We start from the raw sequence: 18467 nt of genomic DNA, 5'->3' as shown, positions 1-18467 counted from the left end.
GCTAAGTTCATTATGACCAGATAAAATTCCTTTTCCAATCTTTCCTTCTCTCTTGTTTTTTTTTGGCTTTTTAAAGAGATATCCTTTTACAGATAAAAAAAAATCCTAAAGGATTAGAATTGGATACAAATAATCAAATTGATCACACTTACGCAAAAAAAAAAAATCAGTTCTCAATTAGATAATACTACTAAAAGTATTACATTTATCGGCCTAGGGAAGTTGGGGGTAGTAAGAATGTGATAGCTTAACTAAAATGATCTTTATGCGTGTTAATGTGGCGTTAATTAATGACACTCGGCATTAGTAAACCATGTCGTTCTCATACATGTGGATCGCAACCCATTTACTTAACTAGAATTAGAATTTAGTTCACATTACATGCAATACTAGATGTGTTTCTTCAATTTTTTTTTTTTGCTAACCCGGGACTAATCCCCGATGGTACACGGAGTGGGTAATTAAGCCAAAGGCACTACGGTAGCCCCAAGGAGATTCGATCTCGGATCTCGGTGCAAATTTGGGTGCACATTAACCATTAAACCGACTCCCTTGGGGTTATGCGTTTTTCAACTTGAATCTATATATACTAGAGCTATGCATTCGCGCTACACCCAATACCAATAAAAAAGACTTAGAATCTATAATTTATAATACATATAGTAAATGAGAATTGGTATATTAATTATGCTTTAATTGATTTTCAATTTATTGTTATCATATATATATATATATATAAGTAAAATAAAAAGTGCACGCAAGATATTATATTTGATTAAGATTTTTTTAATAGTTCCGCTATATATCCTAAAAATGAAAAAATAATCAGACTACAATTATCTAAAGGTGCAATTTTTATCAATTAATAAATAAAAAAGTAAAATGCACGTAGTTATTTAGGTAATTGAAAATAGAAATACCCAGAACATCTAAATTTGAAAATAAAAAGGTTAATAATTTAGTCCAATTAAAATATTATATTATTCATTATCTACATATATTGTCAATATTATTTATAAAATGTATTTTTAGTTAAAAAAATGAGACAAAAATATACAAATATATTGTCTGCAATTTATATTGTAATTTGTTGAGAGTTTATTGTCCTTTATGAGGTGATTACATAAAAATCCCCACATTGCAGGATCGGGATTTTGACCGACTTAGATCAACCCAACGGCCACGTTCGACACGTATCCTGAAGCAACTGCAAGAATCGCGCGCGCAGACGCCCCGTGAGCACCCTTTTCGTAACGGTGGTCGGAGCATGGGCAACCCAGGGAGCCCTCGCTCTCCATAATTTGGTAGGTGAAATTTGAGTTAGTTACCATTCAAGAGCAGATTCATGGCGATGTATGGAGGAAATATGTTCTTCACATACCATAAACCATGGAAAGTTGGGAAACGGGGGAAAAATAAGGAAAAAATTCATAAATTCGAAGGGAATCGTCGGAATGAAGCGAGCAATGGTAAGGGAGTGATGGCGGTGGCTGCAGCGGATCACTCCCCGCTCCCCAATTCTGCGTAGGGACGGAGTTGTCACTTTCGAGCACCTACCTCCCCTTTATAAATCCCCACTGTGTGGTTTGACCCTCCTCCATCAGTTTTTCACTCTCGTCTCTTTATCCTCTCGCTGCTCCTCTCTCTCTACAGTCTTGTTCTCTTCCGCCTCTCTGTCTCTCTACCGCGACCGTCTGTCTCTCTGCTCTCACCTCCACTGTGCCTCTTCTGTCGCCGGAGCAAGCCCAGCTTCCAGGTAATTGGACCAAACAGGGTTTCCCTTTTAGGTTTCCGGGGTCGCATTTGGTGAAAAACCTTCGTGTTGTAGGATCCGCGACGCCCCAGCCCTAGCGGCCGCGAAAATTTTGCTGGGCGGAGGCGATCTGCGGTTTTCTTTCCGATTATGCTTTAGATTCTTGGACCGTGACGATAAATTTGTGTCGTGTTTTACGCTCTGGGCCAATAGATCGTGTACATTTTGTGTTCTAGGGTTCTGGGTTGCGCCGGGTTTTCTTTTATCCTGTGGGAAAGTGGGTTGATTTCTGCTGAGATGAGATGACTTCTAGGGTTTTTAGTTTTGGCCGTAGCATTTTTTTTTTCCGTTTTGTGTTTTAACAGTTGAGGGTTTTCTCTTGCAGAATACATCATGGTGAGGAAGAGGAGGACTGAGCCTCCAACTGGTGGTGAAGGCTCCAGCTCCAACCCTCAAGAGTCCAGCGGCGCTGGCCGAGGTAGAGGTGCTCCCCAGCAACCACAGCAGTTCGGAGGAGGTCCGCACCAAGGCGTGCGAGGTGGTTGGGTCCCTCAGGCCCAACGAGGCGGTTATGGTGGGGGGCGAGGTCGTAGCATGCCCCAGCAACAATATGCTCCTTCTGAGTATCAGCCCAGGGGTGGAAGGGGAGGTGCTCCTCCTCAGCATGGCGGGCGTGGGGGCTATGGCGCAAGAGGGGGCATGGTCAGCGGACGCGAAGGGCTCCAGGGGGCCCCGCCCAGACCTGTTCCTGATCTGCACCAAGCCATTCCAGCTGGGGTGTCTATTCAGCCCATGCCTTTGGAAGCTGGTTCATCATCAGGGCCAGCTGAACCCTCCGAGGTTGCTCAGGAGCTTTCGCAGCTTTCTGTGCAGGAGGGCTCTACAAGCCTGGCTATTCAGCCTGCTTCTACCAAGGGAATGAAATTCCCACCCAGGCCAGGAAAGGGCAGCACCGGCACCTGGTGCATTGTCAAGGCTAATCACTTCTTTGCCGAACTGCCCGATAAAGATTTGCATCAGTACGATGTAAGCGTCTTCTCTCACAGTGCTACTTATTAATATTTTTGGCTTGCTTGCATTTAATTAACTAACTAATTGGATTCAATGTCAGGTCTCTATCACCCCTGAAGTCTCCTCCAGACTTGTCAATCGTCAAGTCATGAAGAAGCTGGTCGACACATATAGGGAATCTCATCTGGGTAAGCGACTGCCAGCTTATGATGGTCGCAAGTCTCTCTACACTGCTGGGCCCTTGCCTTTTGTGTCGAGTGACTTCAGAATTACCCTCATTGATGAAGACGAGGGCGGGAACCAAAGGTCTTATTTTTCAATATCTGTATATTTGAATTTCCGAATCTTAATTCTTCGGTTTCTTAGCTCTTTCATTTCACTCTTTCTACAGGAGAGAACGGGAATTCAAGGTTGTCATCAAGTTGGCTGCCAGGGCTGATCTTCACCACTTGGGTATGTTCTTGCAAGGCAGGCAAGCTGAGGCACCACAAGATGCGCTTCAAGTACTAGACATTGTATTGCGAGAGCTTCCAAATTCTCGGTATGATTCGTTTTGGCTGAGCAAAATTGTTTACTGAATCAACAGAGCGGGCATTATTTATAACAAATATTTGGTGGAATTTTCTCCAGTTACTGTCCTGTGGGGAGATCCTTCTACTCTCCTGATCTGGGAAGGAGGCAATCACTGGGTGAGGGCCTCGAAAGCTGGCGGGGATTCTATCAGAGTATTCGTCCAACTCAGATGGGACTCTCTCTTAATATTGGTATGCTTCCCCTTTCTTTTGTCGAAGTTCCTGCTCTCTTTCCTCATCATGCATACAAGGTTTGAACTCTTTAAGTTAATAATTTCTTTGTTTTGGACTGCAGATATGTCGTCAACTGCTTTCATTGAGCCCCTTCCAGTAATTGAGTTTGTTGCTCAGCTGCTGAACCGTGATGTGACCGGAAGGCCTTTATCTGATTCCGATCGCGTGAAGGTGGGACATTGTTAATTTGATTATCAAAATCATATTGGGATTAGCTCTCAGCCTTTGAGTTTTTGCTCTCTCTTATTTTGTCTCGTGAAAAACAGATTAAGAAGGCACTAAGGGGAGTTAAAGTTGAGGTCACACACCGAGGCAACATGCGGAGGAAGTACCGAATTTCTGGCTTGACCCCACAAGCAACGAGGGAGCTGACGTAAGTAATTATGTTCTCATATGTCTAAGCCAATTGGCTTGTAGAATTCATTTAGTTTTTTGTTTGCATTAACTTGAATGTTAGCTTATTTGTCCTTAATTTCTATTGTTTTGCAGGTTCCCCGTTGATGATAGGGGCACTATGAAGTCTGTTGTAGAATACTTCTACGAAACATATGGTTTCGTAATTCAACATACTCAATGGCCATGCCTGCAAGTGGGGAACCAGAACAGGCCAAACTATCTCCCGATGGAGGTTTGCAAGATTGTGGAAGGTCAGCGCTATTCCAAGAGGCTTAATGAAAGGCAAATCACTGCCTTGCTGAAGGTGACCTGCCAGCGCCCTCATGAACGGGAACAGGACATCCTGCGGGTGAGCTTGGATACTTTATGCTTGAATATGTCCTCTGAAATAGTTAGGCTTTGCATTCATATTACTTGGAGTATGACTTTTTGACAATAATATGATTTTTCTTTTTCAGACTGTTCGGCATAATGCGTACGGTGAGGATCCCTATGCAAAGGAGTTTGGCATTAAGATCAGCGAGAAGCTTGCCCAAGTTGAAGCCCGAATTCTTCCAGCACCCTGGGTAATGATATTGTTCTCTTTGGCATACTATTACTTGTCTGTTTAGCGAATGCCTTGTAATGATTTCATTTTCCCCTTTTCAGCTGAAATACCATGATTCCGGCCGCATCAAGGACTGTCTTCCAGAGGTTGGCTGCTGGAATATGATGAATAAAGTACGTGCTTCAAGATTGTGATATTTTTTTCTTTTGTATATCTCTCGGCAGTTTTGCGAAGGTTTAACTTTATGTTTCTTTTGAGCAGAAAATGGTAAATGGAGGGACAGTCAACAACTGGTTTTGCATTAATTTCTCTCGGAATGTTCAAGATCCTGTTGCTCGTGACTTTTGCAACGAGTTGGCCCATATGTGTTACATTTCTGGCATGGTATGTATTTTTGCCCCAGATGTAATAAAACCTTTAAATTATTTTGACAGTGTTTTAACTTTATATAGGGAATGCCTTTGACATCTGTTTCTCGGTGTGTAGGCGTTCAACCCAGAGGCTATCTTGCCTCCAATCAGTGCTCGTCCTGATCAAGTGGAGAAGGTCCTGAAGGCTCGGTATCATGAGGCGATGACCAAGCTTCAACCAAAAGGCAAAGATATCGACCTTCTCATTGTCATTCTACCGGACAACAATGGTTCTCTATACGGTATGAAGCCCTTGATTGACTACTTTTATCTTGTCATGCATTATTGCATATTTCTTTAGCTAATGGTCTTGCTCTACATTTTGGCGTCCATAGGTGATCTCAAGAGGATCTGTGAGACCGACCTAGGAATTGTTTCCCAATGCTGTTTGACCAAGCACGTCTTCAAGAAGAGCAAGCAGTATCTGGCCAATGTGGCCCTTAAAATTAATGTGAAAGTTGGGGGAAGGAACACCGTTCTTGTGGATGCACTGTCCAGGCGTATTCCCCTGGTCAGTGACCGTCCCACTATAATCTTTGGGGCAGATGTGACACATCCTCATCCAGGGGAGGACACCAGTCCTTCAATAGCTGCTGTGAGTTATCTTTGTTTCTTCACTTATTTCTTTACTATATTCATTAGGAGAGTTTCCCATTGTATTTGTTTTGCGCTAAGGGGATCTAAAATGTTTCTCGATTGTAGGTTGTTGCCTCCCAAGATTGGCCGGAGGTCACAAAATATGCTGGTCTGGTCTCTGCCCAAGCTCATCGCCAGGAGCTTATCCAAGACCTTTTCAAGATCTGGCAAGATCCTGTTAGAGGGACTGTAACTGGAGGCATGATCAAGTAAGTCTCTCCCTCTTGAATTTTATCATTTCTTCTATCAAATATCTTGCTGCGATAGTATCATTGATGGTTGATTGTCTCTATTCAATTCAGGGAGCTTCTTATATCTTTCCGCCGTTCAACTGGACAAAAGCCTCAGCGGATTATATTCTATAGGGACGGGGTTAGTGAAGGGCAGTTCTACCAAGTCCTGCTGTATGAACTCGATGCTATTCGGAAGGTAAAGCTTTCCTTTCATACGAGAAACACCTAATTCTTTCTTTTGTAGATCATTTTTTTTTTTGAAGTTCTCTTTCATTTTCTCAGGCCTGTGCTTCTTTGGAGCCTAACTATCAGCCTCCAGTGACTTTTGTGGTGGTCCAAAAACGCCACCACACAAGGCTTTTTGCCAATAACCATAGCGACCGTAATGCTGTTGACAGGAGTGGTAACATTTTGCCTGGTAAGACAGTTCGCTCGTCTTGTTTCTATTTTAACCAGTGTCTTTGATTATCTTGGTCTGATGTATTGATGTGTTTTTTGCAATTGTGCAGGAACGGTTGTTGACTCTAAGATATGCCACCCCACCGAGTTTGATTTCTACTTGTGTAGTCATGCTGGAATTCAGGTACCTTTCAACCCTATAACAACTAATTAATTTGATCAATTACTTTTTAACTCGAATCCCTCTAATGTATGAACTGTTCTTCTCTGATAGGGTACAAGTCGCCCTGCCCATTATCATGTTCTCTGGGACGAAAACAAGTTTACAGCTGATGGCCTACAATCTCTGACCAACAACCTGTGCTACACGTATGCAAGGTGCACTCGCTCAGTTTCTATCGGTAAGTAGTTCTGTTCTTTCCTGTCGTATGGTTACTCACTTAATTGGATGAAGAAATGAGAACATCTTGCTCATTTTTATCTTCTTAACTAACGGAACCTTCCTCCGGTTTTCAGTGCCACCAGCGTATTATGCCCACCTTGCTGCATTCAGGGCCCGGTTCTACATGGAGCCTGAGACCTCGGATAGTGGATCCATGGCAAGCGGGGCTGTAGGAAGAGGTGGTGGTGCTGCTGGAGCAGGCATCTCTCGGAGCACTCGTGCCCCGGGTGCAAGTGCTGCGGTGAGACCCCTCCCAGCCCTCAAGGAGAATGTCAAGCGAGTGATGTTCTATTGCTAAGCGAAGCAGGTGCTCGGAGCTCGGGGAGCAAGAACTGAAGGAGCACTAGATATAATCAATATTATGGTGTGTATTGTGAGTGTTTTGTGTGACATTTTGGAGATCCCTATATTGGGATCTCTTAGTGGCGTGGTTAGTGGATTAACCAATGTTGTTTGGATTGGTTAGCTATATTTGTGGACATCTTGCTTATACTTGTGATTGTTTTAAGTGCATTATTATCTTTTGCCCACTGACCTTAGGAGACGGCAACATTCGGAAAGGCATAACTTTTCAACCTATTGATCGGATAGTTTGGCGTAGCGCATTTGCGAAATTACGTGCATCGGGGTACGATATGAGAACTTAAAAAACACTTAACTTGTTGACTTTATGATAAAATCTTTTGCACAATGCGGATCAGATTTGAAAACGTTGAAAATGGTTAGAAATTAAAAGAAAATTTGAGGATTATAGAAAATGAAAAAATAAAAGGATTACGATCCGAATCATTTGACGGAACTTGTCAATTTAATTACGTGATGCGTTATTCGAGTTAAATTTAAAAATACTAAAAGGGCGTAAAGTATCGTCCATTGTTCGTTCAAATCCACATAGCTGTCAAGGCCCAGGATTTCTGAGCTCTCTATAATCAGAAGGTGAATAAATCAAATTGAACCACTCCGGTCCTGAGACGTCGGGTTTGACAACATCAGGGACGAAATCGGGACAACTTGAGTACCCACAGACGTAGCACTTGACTCGGCCCTTGTGACGGAATCTCAAACTGTAGGCGGAATACGTGTGGCACCGAATGAGTTCTTCGAAGGTTTCACAGATTATGCTAACTAGTTTTACATTCTATCATCTCTGCAACCTTTTCTTGGGTTGTGAAGATAGTTCTCAAGTGGTCTTTCTTAGGATTAGCCACCTCTGCTCCCATTTGACTCATTGCCAAATAAAAGACTATGTATCACATCTTGCGGCGATTTCTGTCCTAGCGCTATTAATCTAGCATAAAAAGAGGCTAAAACTCGACATGCCATTAAAAAGTATGGATTCTATATTTATCTTTCTTCGTGGTAAAAAAATAATTTATTATCAATTTATCAGCGGAATTACGAATTTCACTCAAAAGAAAAAAGAAAAAGAATTGATATGATGGCATAACTGAAAAATGATGTGAAATAACCCAATACGGCTTGAAGTTTTTTGAGAACCCAATGATATTGAGCAAAAATTTAAAAATAGTGGCCATCTTGCATCAAATCCGATCTCAAATTTTTTTTTTACATGAAATTGAACTTAAGAGATTAGGTGTACATCAAATCCAACATTCCGTCAGAATGCTGTCAAAGAATAGATGGAAAAATCTAATTTGACATTCAACAATTGATGTGGCATTGTTTTATTGTTTTCTTCCATTTTTTATTATTCATCATTTTTGTCTGGCTTAAAAAAAGTATTTCTTACAGTTTCCTCACTTTTCAGTTAGAGGCGGGAAAAACTTCCTCTTCCCCGCACGCCCTCCTCAATCTCTGGTGCTCTTGATGTGGACTCGCCAATCTCTGCCGCCGTAATCTCTCCGTCACTCTCACTCTCCTTGCCTTTAGCTCTCTATGCTTTGCCCTGCCTGACTGTATCGTGTGTCTTTGCGCTCTTTTCCACTGCACCTCTGCCAACTCTTTTATTCTTTTTTCCCTTCTCATTCTCTCTTGATGTTTGGGTATTCCTTTCTGGTGGGTAGGTATCAATATTTGGGGTTTGTCTCAATTTGGAACAATGATCTCACTAATAGCATTTTCTATTGTTCTAGTGACGAGGAATCCCATGTTGATTCATTAACAACACTGTTGTCTTCCCAAGAGATGCAAGTGAGAGATGATTTTTCTAATCCTTTAAATGCATATGTTTTAATCGAATCTTGTCTCAATTGTTGCTGTGATTTTTTTTTTCTTTTGGTGTCCAGCTTTGATTTTAATGAGAAAATAGTAAATATTTTCCAGTTTAGTTTTGCTTTTGCAAATCTAAATGCTTACTAGTTGGTTTGTAAATACATTTGATAACTGGATTTAGAAAGTTCAATCAAATTGTTCTTTTGGTTTGCAGTGCTTCTAACCTTTAATTTAGTTTTGTTAGAAAATATGATTGCGTGGGAGTAAGATGAGTAATAAGAGAGGGAATGACTAAAATTGAAATAAAATAAATATATAATATCATAAAGTAATGGGAAGGGGCAATATGATGGAAGAAAACAATCAAACAATGTTGCATCAGCTGTTGAATGCCAAATCAAATTTTTCCATCCATTTTTTGATGGCATTCTGATGGAAGGTCGGATTTGATGTACACTTAATCTCTCAAGGTTCAATTTGATGTAAGAAATTTCTTGAAGTCGGACTTGGTATACACTTAATCTCTCAAAGTTCAATTTGATGTAAAAGATTTCTTGAGGTCGGATTTGATGTACAGTTAATCTTTCGAGAATCAATTAGATGTAAAGAATTTATTGAGGTTGGATTTGATGTAACTTGCATCTTTCAACGACCAAACGATTAATTTACTCTCGTTTAATTTCTCTTCTGCCATGCATCCTGATATCCGAATGTCCAATGAGTCCCGACTAATTTAGTTTAGGCCAGATCTATCCATCAAAGGGTTAAACTCTTTCGGTCATGAATTTTATCCATTCACAAAATCAATGATTTTAATTACTAATGAAAATAGAAGAGTCGATCGTTATCATTAATTTTCTTTGCGAAGGGATCATTGCTTCTCCCTCCCAACCTAGTGATGTAAGTTATTCATTTACTTATTTTTCTAAAGTCCTTTCTTCGCCCAGAGATCTCTTGCGTCGAAAGGCGAGTTATTTTTGCAGGAAATGCATGCAGACTTCGGTATGGTCAAAAGATTCATGCCATACCAATAAAAAAGAAAATATTAACGTAGTATATACCTTAAGGTCGAAGAAAGGTCTTCTTACGTGCCGTGTAGGTAGCCTTACTAGTCTTTCGGGTTATTACATGAAACGAGCAATACCTAAATTGCTAGTAAGTTTACTTTTTTAAGTTATTGTTTCGGTTTGGTACCATTCTGATGAAATAGTGGAGGCAATAGCAGTCTTGATGAAATATGGTTTCGGTTTGTCAACATCCTATGCCCCCAAAATGTATATCTTCGACTGTGACCCGTTTAGACTTATGTGCTATAAAAGCTCATTAGTTATACACGCAGAACAAGCTCCATGTATGTCAAATCCAGATAGTCTTTAATCTAACAAACATGACAGGCTAAACTATGTCCAAAGAAATCAATAGGAGCCGGTATCCGGGCGGAATTCTTAGTTGAATCTATCTTGGAGATATGTTAAGATTGTATCCATCGAAACTTTAACCCATCGAGCACATGAGTTGTGGACCATAATTTTGTTCAGCTTAATCCCACCATGTAATTGTTAGGAATTACCGTTTAACATTTTCACAATATCAGGAAATTCGCTGAGATGATACTATATCTATTCATGTACAGGACCTGTGGGTTTAGCCCTTCTTTCACGAAATAATAGAAATGTGTTAGGGAAAAAAAATAATGAAGAGATCAATTGCCCATTCCGTCTCGTATTCATGGGTGGCCAATGATGTAATTAAAATTAATGAGGACAAGTTAATTAAGAAAAAAACAATTATTCTATGTATCAATGGGGTAGTTAGTCGTATTAGATGTGGAAAGGCCATTAACCGCCTTCCAAGGGAAGTAATTATCCAATTTAAGAAACAAAATACATACACATCCGCATCATCTATAGTATTAGAAAATTCACATTGAAAGATTTTTACCTTTTAGTGGACCGATCAAGCTCGATTGGATTAGTTAGGGATCAATTGAATTTTTGGATATCAAGATTCACAAAAAATAAAATAAAATTTAAGTACGTCTAATTATATCACATCGCCCAAATTTTGTCATCATAATCATCTCTTTAATCATGTATTTGGAGCTCGGTTTTCCACCATTTCGTGTAATGAAGTTCCGGTACCATCGTATGACTATTCAGTAATGTTGAATCCGATAGTCTCGCATCTTTCCCTGTACGATACCCTTCAAGGCCGACATGAGGAGCTGAACGACATGAGGAGCTGAACGGCAGAGGTATTCTCGTAAATTCATAATGCGGTACAAATTGATTTTGATTGATCGAAAAGTTGTAACTTGCGGAGGTGGAGTTTTATAGGGCGAGTAGGAAGCGTAGCTGAGAGTATAAATTGTGGGGGAAGGTATGGAAGTGGAAGTGGCGGCCAATCATGTGAGTTCCTTTTTATATATATATATATATATATATATATAATACTTCCCACTCACCTTCCGTTGGATTTCTTTATGCATCGGGCCCACTCACCTACCTGACCTTTATAAACCCCCTCTGCGTGGATTGCCCCCCTCATCAGTTCTTCACTCTTTCATCTCCACTCTCATCGGCTCTTTATTCCTTCCTTCACTGCTACGTCTCTCTGTGCCTACAGTCTTGCCCTCTTCCCCCACTCTCTCTCTCTCTCTCTCTCTCTCTCTCTACCGCGACCGTCTGTCTCTCTGCTCTCTCACTTTTCGGTTTTAACAGGTGAGGGTTTTCTTTTGCATAATACAATCATGGTGAGGAAGAGAAGGACTGAGCCTTCAACTAGTGCCGAGGGCTCCAACCCTCAAGAGTCCAGCGGCGCTGGCCGAGGTAGAGGTGCTCCCCAGCAACCACAGCAGTTCGGAGGAGGTCCGCACCAAGGCGTACGAGGTGGTTATGGTGAGGGGCGAGGTCGTAGCATGCCCCAGGAACAATATGCGCCTTCTGAGTATCAGTCCAGGGGCGGAAGGGGAGGTGCTCCTCCTCAGCATGGCGGGCGTGGCGGCTATGGCCCAAGAGGGGGCATGGTCAGCGGACGCGAAGTGCTCCAGGGGGCCCCGCCCAGAACTGTTCCTGATCTGCACCAAGCCATTCCAGCTGGGGTGTCTATTCAGCCCGTGCCTTCGGAAGCTGGTTCATCATCATCAGGGCCAGCTGAACCCTCCGAGGTTGCACAGCAGCTTTCGCAGCTTTCTGTGCAGGAGGGCTCTACAAGCCTGGCTATCCAGCCTGCTTCTACCAAGGGAATGAAATTCCCGGCTAGGCCGGGAAAGGGCAGCGCCGGCATCAGGTGCATTGTCAAGGCTAATCACTTCTTTGCCGAACTGCCCGATAGAGATTTGCATCAGTACGATGTAAGTGTCCTCTCTCACAGTGCCACTTATTACGATTGTTGGCCTGCTTGCATTTAATTAACTAACTAATTGGATTCAATGTCAGGTCTCTATCACCCCTGAAGTCTCCTCCAGACTTGTCAGTCGTCAAGTCATGAAGAAGCTGGTCGACACATATAGGGAATCTCATCTTGGGAAGCGACTGCCAGCTTATGATGGTCGCAAGTCTCTCTACACTGCTGGGCCCTTGCCCTTTTTGTCGAGTGACTTCAGAATTACTCTCATTGATGAAGACGAGGGCGGGAACCAAAGGTCTTATTTTTCAATCTCTGTATATTTGAATCTCCGAGCCTTCACTCTTCGGTTTCTTAGCTCTTTTATTTCACTCTCTGTACAGGAGAGAGCGGGAATTCAAGGTTGTCATCAAGTTGGCTGCCAGGGCTGATCTTCACCACTTGGGTATGTTCTTGCAAGGCAGGCAAGCTGAGGCACCACAAGATGCGCTTCAAGTACTGGACATTGTATTGCGCGAGCTTCCAAATTCTTGGTATGATTCGTTTTTGCTGAGCAAAATTGTTTACTGAGTCAACAGAGTGGGCATTATTTATAACAAATACTTGGTGGATTTTTCTCCAGTTACTGTCCTGTGGGGAGATCCTTCTACTCTCCTGATCTGGGAAGGAGGCAATCACTGGGTGAGGGCCTCGAAAGCTGGCGGGGATTCTATCAGAGTATTCGTCCAACTCAGATGGGACTCTCTCTTAATATTGGTATGCTTCCCCTTTCTTTTGTCGAAGTTCCTGCTCTCTTTCCTCATTGTGCATACAAGGTTTGAACTCTTTAAGTTAATAATTTCTTTGTTTTGGACTGCAGATATGTCGTCAACTGCTTTCTTTGAGCCCCTTCCAGTAATTGAGTTTGTTGCTCAGCTGCTGAACCGTGATGCGACCGGAAGGCCTTTATTTGATTCCGATCGCGTGAAGGTGGGACATTGTTAATTTGGTTATCAAAATCATATTGGGATTAGCTCTCAGCCTTTTAGTTTTGCTCTCTCTTATTTTGCCTGGGCAAAAAAAAAAACAGATTAAGAAGGCACTAAGGGGAGTTAAAGTTGAGGTCACACACCGAGGCAACATGCGGAGGAAGTACCGAATTTCTGGCTTGACCCCACAAGCAACGAGGGAGCTGACGTAAGTAATTATGTTCTCATATGTCTAAGCCAATTGGCTTGTAGAATTCATATAGTTTTTTGTTTGCATTAACTTGAATGTTAGCTTATTTGTCCTTAATTTCTATTGTTTTGCAGGTTCCCCGTTGATGATAGAGGCACTATGAAGTCTGTTGTAGAATACTTCTACGAAACATATGGTTTCGTAATTCAACATACTCAATGGCCATGCCTGCAAGTGGGGAACCAGAGCAGGCCAAACTATCTCCCCATGGAGGTTTGCAAGATTGTGGAAGGTCAGCGCTATTCCAAGAGGCTTACTAAAAGGCAAATCACTGCCTTGCTAAAGGTGAACTGCCAGCGCCCTCATGAGAGGGAACAGGACATCCTGCGGGTGAGCTTGGATACCTTGTGCTTGTATATGTCCCCTGAAATAGTTAGGCTGTGCATCCATATTACTTGGAGTATGACTTTTTGACAATAATATGATATTTCTTTTTCAGACTGTTCGGCATAATGCGTACGGTGAGGACCCCTATGCAAAGGAGTTTGGCATTAAGATCAGCGAGAAGCTTGCCCAAGTTGAAGCCCGAATTCTTCCAGCACCCAGGGTAATGATATTGTTCTCTTTGGTGTACTATTACTTTTCTGTTTAGCGAATGCCTTTTGTTGATTTCATTTTCCCTTTTTCAGCTGAAATACCATGATTCAGGCCGCATCAAGGACTGTCTTCCAGAGGTTGGCTGCTGGAATATGATGAATAAAGTACGTGATTCTAGACTATGATTTTTTTTTCTTTTTTATGTCTCTCAGTACTTTTGGAAAGGTTTAACTTGCTGTTTCTTTTGAGCAGAAAATGGTAAATGGAGGGACAGTCAACACCTGGTTTTGCATTAATTTCTCTCGGGATGTTCGGGATCCTGTTGCTCGTGACTTTTGCAAGGAGTTGGCCTTTATGTGTGACATTTCTGGCATGGTATGTATTTTTTTTCCCCATATATAAAACCTTTAAATTATTTTGATGGTGTTTAACTTTATATAGGGCATGCCTTTGACATCTGTTTCTTGGTGTGTAGGCATTCAACCCAGAATCTATCTTGCCTCCAATCAGTGCTCGTCCTGATCAAGTGGAGAAGGTCCTGAAGGCTCGGTATCATGAGGCGATGACCAAGCTTCAACCAAAAGGCAAAGATATCGACCTTCTCATTGTCATTCTACCGGACGAGAATGGTTCTCTATACGGTATGAATCCCTTGATTGACTACTTTATCTTCTCATGCATTATTGCATATTTCCTTAGCTAATGGTCTTGCTGTACATTTTGGCGTCCATAGGTGATCTCAAGAGGATCTGTGAGACCGACCTAGGAATTGTTTCCCAATGCTGTTTGACCAAGCACGTCTTCAAGAAGAGCAAGCAGTATCTGGCCAATGTGGCCCTTAAAATTAATGTGAAAGTTGGGGGAAGTAACACCGTTCTTGTGGATGCACTGTCCAGGCGTATTCCCCAGGTCAGTGACCGTCCCACTATAATCTTTGGGGCGGATGTGACACATCCTCAGCCAGGGGAGGACACTAGTCCTTCAATAGCTTCTGTGAGTTATCTCTGTCTCTTCACTTATTTCTTTAATATATTCACTATGAGAGTTTCCCATTGTATATGTTTTGCGCTAAGGGGATCTAAAATGTTCCTCAATTGTAGGTTGTTGCCTCCCAAGATTGGCCGGAGGTCACAAAATATACTGGTCTGGTCTCTGCCCAAGCTCATCGCCAGGAGCTTATCCAAGACCTTTTCAAGATCTGGCAAGATCCTGTTAGAGGGACTGTAAGTGGAGGCATGATCAAGTAAGTATTCCCTCTTGAATTTCATTATGTCTTCTATCAAATATCTTGCGATGATAGTATCATTGATGGTTGATTGTCTCTATTCAATTCAGGGAGCTCCTTATATCTTTCCGCCGTTCAACTGGACAAAAGCCTCAGCGGATTATATTCTATAGGGATGGGGTTAGTGAAGGGCAGTTCAACCAAGTCCTGCTGGATGAACTCGATGCTATTCGGAAGGTAAAGCTTTCCTTTCATATGAGAAACACCTAATTCTTTCTTTTGTAGATCAATTTTTTTGAAGTTCTCTCTTTCATTTTCTCAGGCCTGTGCTTCTTTGGAGCCTGACTATCAGCCTCCAGTGACTTTCGTGGTGGTCCAAAAACGCCACCACACAAGGCTTTTTGCCAATAACCATAATGACCGTAGCGCTGTTGACAGGAGTGGTAACATATTGCCTGGTAAGACAATTCTCTAGTCTAGTTTCTATTTTAACCAGTGTCTGATTATCCTGGTCTGATCTATTGATATGTGTGTTGCAATTGCGCAGGAACGGTTGTTGACTCTAAGATATGCCACCCCACTGAGTTTGATTTCTACCTGTGTAGTCATGCTGGAATTCAGGTACCTTTCATTCATATAACAACTAATTTATTTGATCAATTACTTTTTAACTCGAATCCTTCTAATGTGTTACCTGTTCTTCTCTGATAGGGTACAAGTCGCCCTGCCCATTATCATGTTCTCTGGGACGAAAACAAGTTTACAGCTGATGGCCTACAGTCTCTTACCAACAACCTGTGCTACACGTATGCAAGGTGCACTCGCTCAGTTTCTATCGGTAAGTAGTTCTGTTCTTTCCTGTCGTATGGTTACTCACTTAATTGGATGAAGAAATGAGAACATCTTGCTCATTTTTATCTTCTTAACTAACGGAACCTTCCTCCGGTTTTCAGTGCCACCAGCGTATTATGCCCACCTTGCTGCATTCAGGGCCCGGTTCTACACGGAGCCTGAGACCTCGGATAGTGGATCCATTGCAAGCGGGGCTACGGTTGGAAGAGGTGGTGGTGCTGCTGGAGCAGGCATCTCTAGAAGCACTCGTGCCCCAGGTGCAAGTGCTGCGGTGAGACCCCTCCCGGCACTCAAGGACAATGTCAAGCGAGTGATGTTCTATTGCTAAGCGAAGCAGGTGCTCGGGGCTTGGGGAACAAGAACTGAAGGAGCACTAAGAGCAACAACTGTTAGATATATATGATTAAGACAATATTATGGTGTGTATTTTGAGTGTTTTGTGCGACATTTTTGGAGATCCCTATCTTGGGATCTCTTATTGGTGTGGTTGGTGGAATAACCAATGGTGCTTAGATTGGTTTTGCTATATTAGTGGACATCTTGCTTGTACTTGTGATTGTTTAAGTGCATTATTATCTTTTGCCCACTGACATTAGGAGACGGCAACATTCGGAAAGGCGCGACCTTTCAGTTAGACCTTAGAGGTTGGCAACATTAAGGATAGCTAATGCTAGTTTTCGACGCTAGAGTGTATGTACGGGACCTTTGTATCAGCTGCTAAGGTTCGGCCCCTTTCGTCAGGTTGGTTTAGAGCTAGGAGGTCCGGAAAGGATGAATGGAAAGAGAAGGGGATGGACAATCTTCTTTGGATATATTCAATTATCTCTTGAATTGGATATGCTTGGGCTGTGAGCTTTTTGATGGGAGGAGCGAAGATCATAATCCACTTAAATTATTTAGAAATACAATAAAAAATTTTTTAAAAATTATATGTGCACATAATATATACAAATTGTCGGAAATACAAAAAAATTTATATACGTTGAGAGTTGTGCTCCCTCTTCAAATAATATTCATAATTTCAATTTTAAAAAATTTAAAGTAAACACAGAAATACAAACACTTGCAAAACTTGCTAATCACAGGACTCCATCATTAGTATTACATTTTTCCTGATCCTCATCAGCAACAATACATATTTCATGATCCTCATCATCATTAATACATTTGTTAATATAATTTATAAAAATGTGAACAAAAATATTTTTAGTCATCCATCCACTACATTTCTAAAATATATTTCACATTACCCTCAAATGATATTTCTCACAAAAAAACTAACTGAAATAAAAACAAGGCTGAGGCTATTCCCACCTTTTTTACCCGTACACCCTATTTGTTATTTGTTGTACAAAATTACCCCTAATACCATATTTATGGCTCTAATAATTATGATTGAACCCATTAATCACTCTCCTCAATCATCTTTTTCTTTCTTAATTTGGACACAGATTTTACCATTTGTAAACTCCTATATTTTGTTGATAAAAAATTACTAAATTACTAACATTGTTATATTTTAAATCTTTGTATAATAGATTAAAAAAATCTTAAAGATTTGAAATCGCCTATATCTAGAGCTAGACTAATGTTTTAAAAAATCTCAATGCCAAAATAAAAGGAGCCAAACATATTTGACGGACATGGAGTAGACAATATAATCAGTATTATCGATCAACTAATCTCATTCATTAGATCTTTTTAAGATTAAACAGCTAATCCTTGCATAGACTTTTTTTTATGAAATTTATTAGTCATAGAATTGCAAAATATTTTGAAACTTATGATAGGATTATGAAAGCTCGTGGGACGGGGATGAAGTTTAGGACATGCACATTTATTTGTTTATTTAGTTTTTTTTCTACTTTTTTACAATTTTTTATTCATTTTAAGTTTAACATCTATGTTCATAATAATTTCCTATGGTGAAGCTTTTTAATAATTCTATATTAAATATGAGTTGCCTTTAATAATAGACTTAAATATTCAAGCCATTTGGTCATGCTTCCAATTCAAACTTTTCTTTTTTATTTGGTTTCATAATCCTTTAATTTGCGAATGGCAAGTTAGTCGAATTATGTATCATTGCATTTAAAATAAGTTTGACTTAATATAAAAAATTTGTTATTTTATAACTTTATTTTATATTTTCAGGTCATAATCATATTTTAAGGCAATTAAAATAAACCGGGGTATTAAGGGCTATATACACAGTAATTTACCAATGACAGTAAATTGAGAAAGGAAATGATAGATTTGGGAGAATGATTTGTGTTTTCATATTTATGGTTTTTAGGATAATTTGGTACAAGTAACAAATGAAGTGCATTAGCCAATTAGGGAGTGGAAATAGCACCGGTCAACATAAAAATGCAAAGGTTCAAGCGATGCATGGGTAATAACACTAGTAATTTAATAAACTAAAACTCTTGTTCCCTACATGTAAAAGAGAGCATGACTCTTGTTTCAAAATATAATTTTAAAA

At 40.8% G+C, this 18467-nt stretch overlaps 2 protein-coding genes across 3 annotated transcripts in view; both read left to right on the top strand.

The window, feature by feature from the left end:
• Positions 1 to 1619: 1619 nt before the first annotated feature.
• Positions 1620 to 16568, top strand: LOC116187985 (protein argonaute 1). 2 transcript variants are annotated; one of them, XM_031517061.1, is made up of 20 exons: positions 1620 to 1756; positions 2139 to 2282; positions 11685 to 12157; positions 12243 to 12448; positions 12534 to 12683; positions 12773 to 12906; positions 13010 to 13119; positions 13220 to 13326; positions 13443 to 13698; positions 13808 to 13915; positions 13998 to 14069; positions 14158 to 14280; positions 14381 to 14546; positions 14639 to 14898; positions 15006 to 15148; positions 15241 to 15367; positions 15453 to 15588; positions 15678 to 15751; positions 15842 to 15968; positions 16084 to 16568. In XM_031517061.1, exons 2-20 carry the CDS (start codon positions 2147 to 2149, stop codon positions 16308 to 16310), a joined length of 3135 nt encoding a protein of 1044 aa, XP_031372921.1. In that variant the 5' UTR covers positions 1620 to 1756; positions 2139 to 2146; the 3' UTR covers positions 16311 to 16568. The 2 variants fall into 2 exon arrangements, with proteins under 2 accessions (XP_031372921.1, XP_031372920.1); XM_031517060.1 differs by lacking the exons at positions 11685 to 12157; positions 12243 to 12448; positions 12534 to 12683; ... (13 more) ...; positions 15842 to 15968; positions 16084 to 16568 and adding exons at positions 2865 to 3070; positions 3156 to 3305; positions 3395 to 3528; ... (12 more) ...; positions 6466 to 6592; positions 6708 to 7163 and having other exon boundaries at positions 2139 to 2779.
• LOC116187986 (protein argonaute 1-like) overlaps positions 1658 to 18467 on the top strand; it is a 31454-nt gene continuing 14644 nt past the window's right edge. The window contains exon 1 of the mRNA XM_031517064.1: positions 1658 to 1756. The gene's annotated coding sequence lies outside the window, so the exon portion shown is untranslated. The remainder of the gene's footprint in view (positions 1757 to 18467) is intronic.

This window comes from Punica granatum, chromosome 8, assembly GCF_007655135.1.
Source record: "Punica granatum isolate Tunisia-2019 chromosome 8, ASM765513v2, whole genome shotgun sequence".
NCBI lineage: Eukaryota > Viridiplantae > Streptophyta > Magnoliopsida > Myrtales > Lythraceae > Punica > Punica granatum.
This window is presented reverse-complemented; position numbering and strand designations above follow the sequence as displayed.

Bases quoted from the DNA above. Each gene is read 5' to 3' on its own strand.
- LOC116187985 (XM_031517060.1), top strand. From the start codon at position 2,147: ATGGTGAGGAAGAGGAGGACTGAGCCTCCAACTGGTGGTGAAGGCTCC. The intron at 2,780-2,864 runs GTAAGCGTCTTC...ATTCAATGTCAG, and splicing joins AAGATTTGCATCAGTACGAT to GTCTCTATCACCCCTGAAGT. The intron at 5,989-6,074 runs GTAAAGCTTTCC...TCATTTTCTCAG, and splicing joins AACTCGATGCTATTCGGAAG to GCCTGTGCTTCTTTGGAGCC.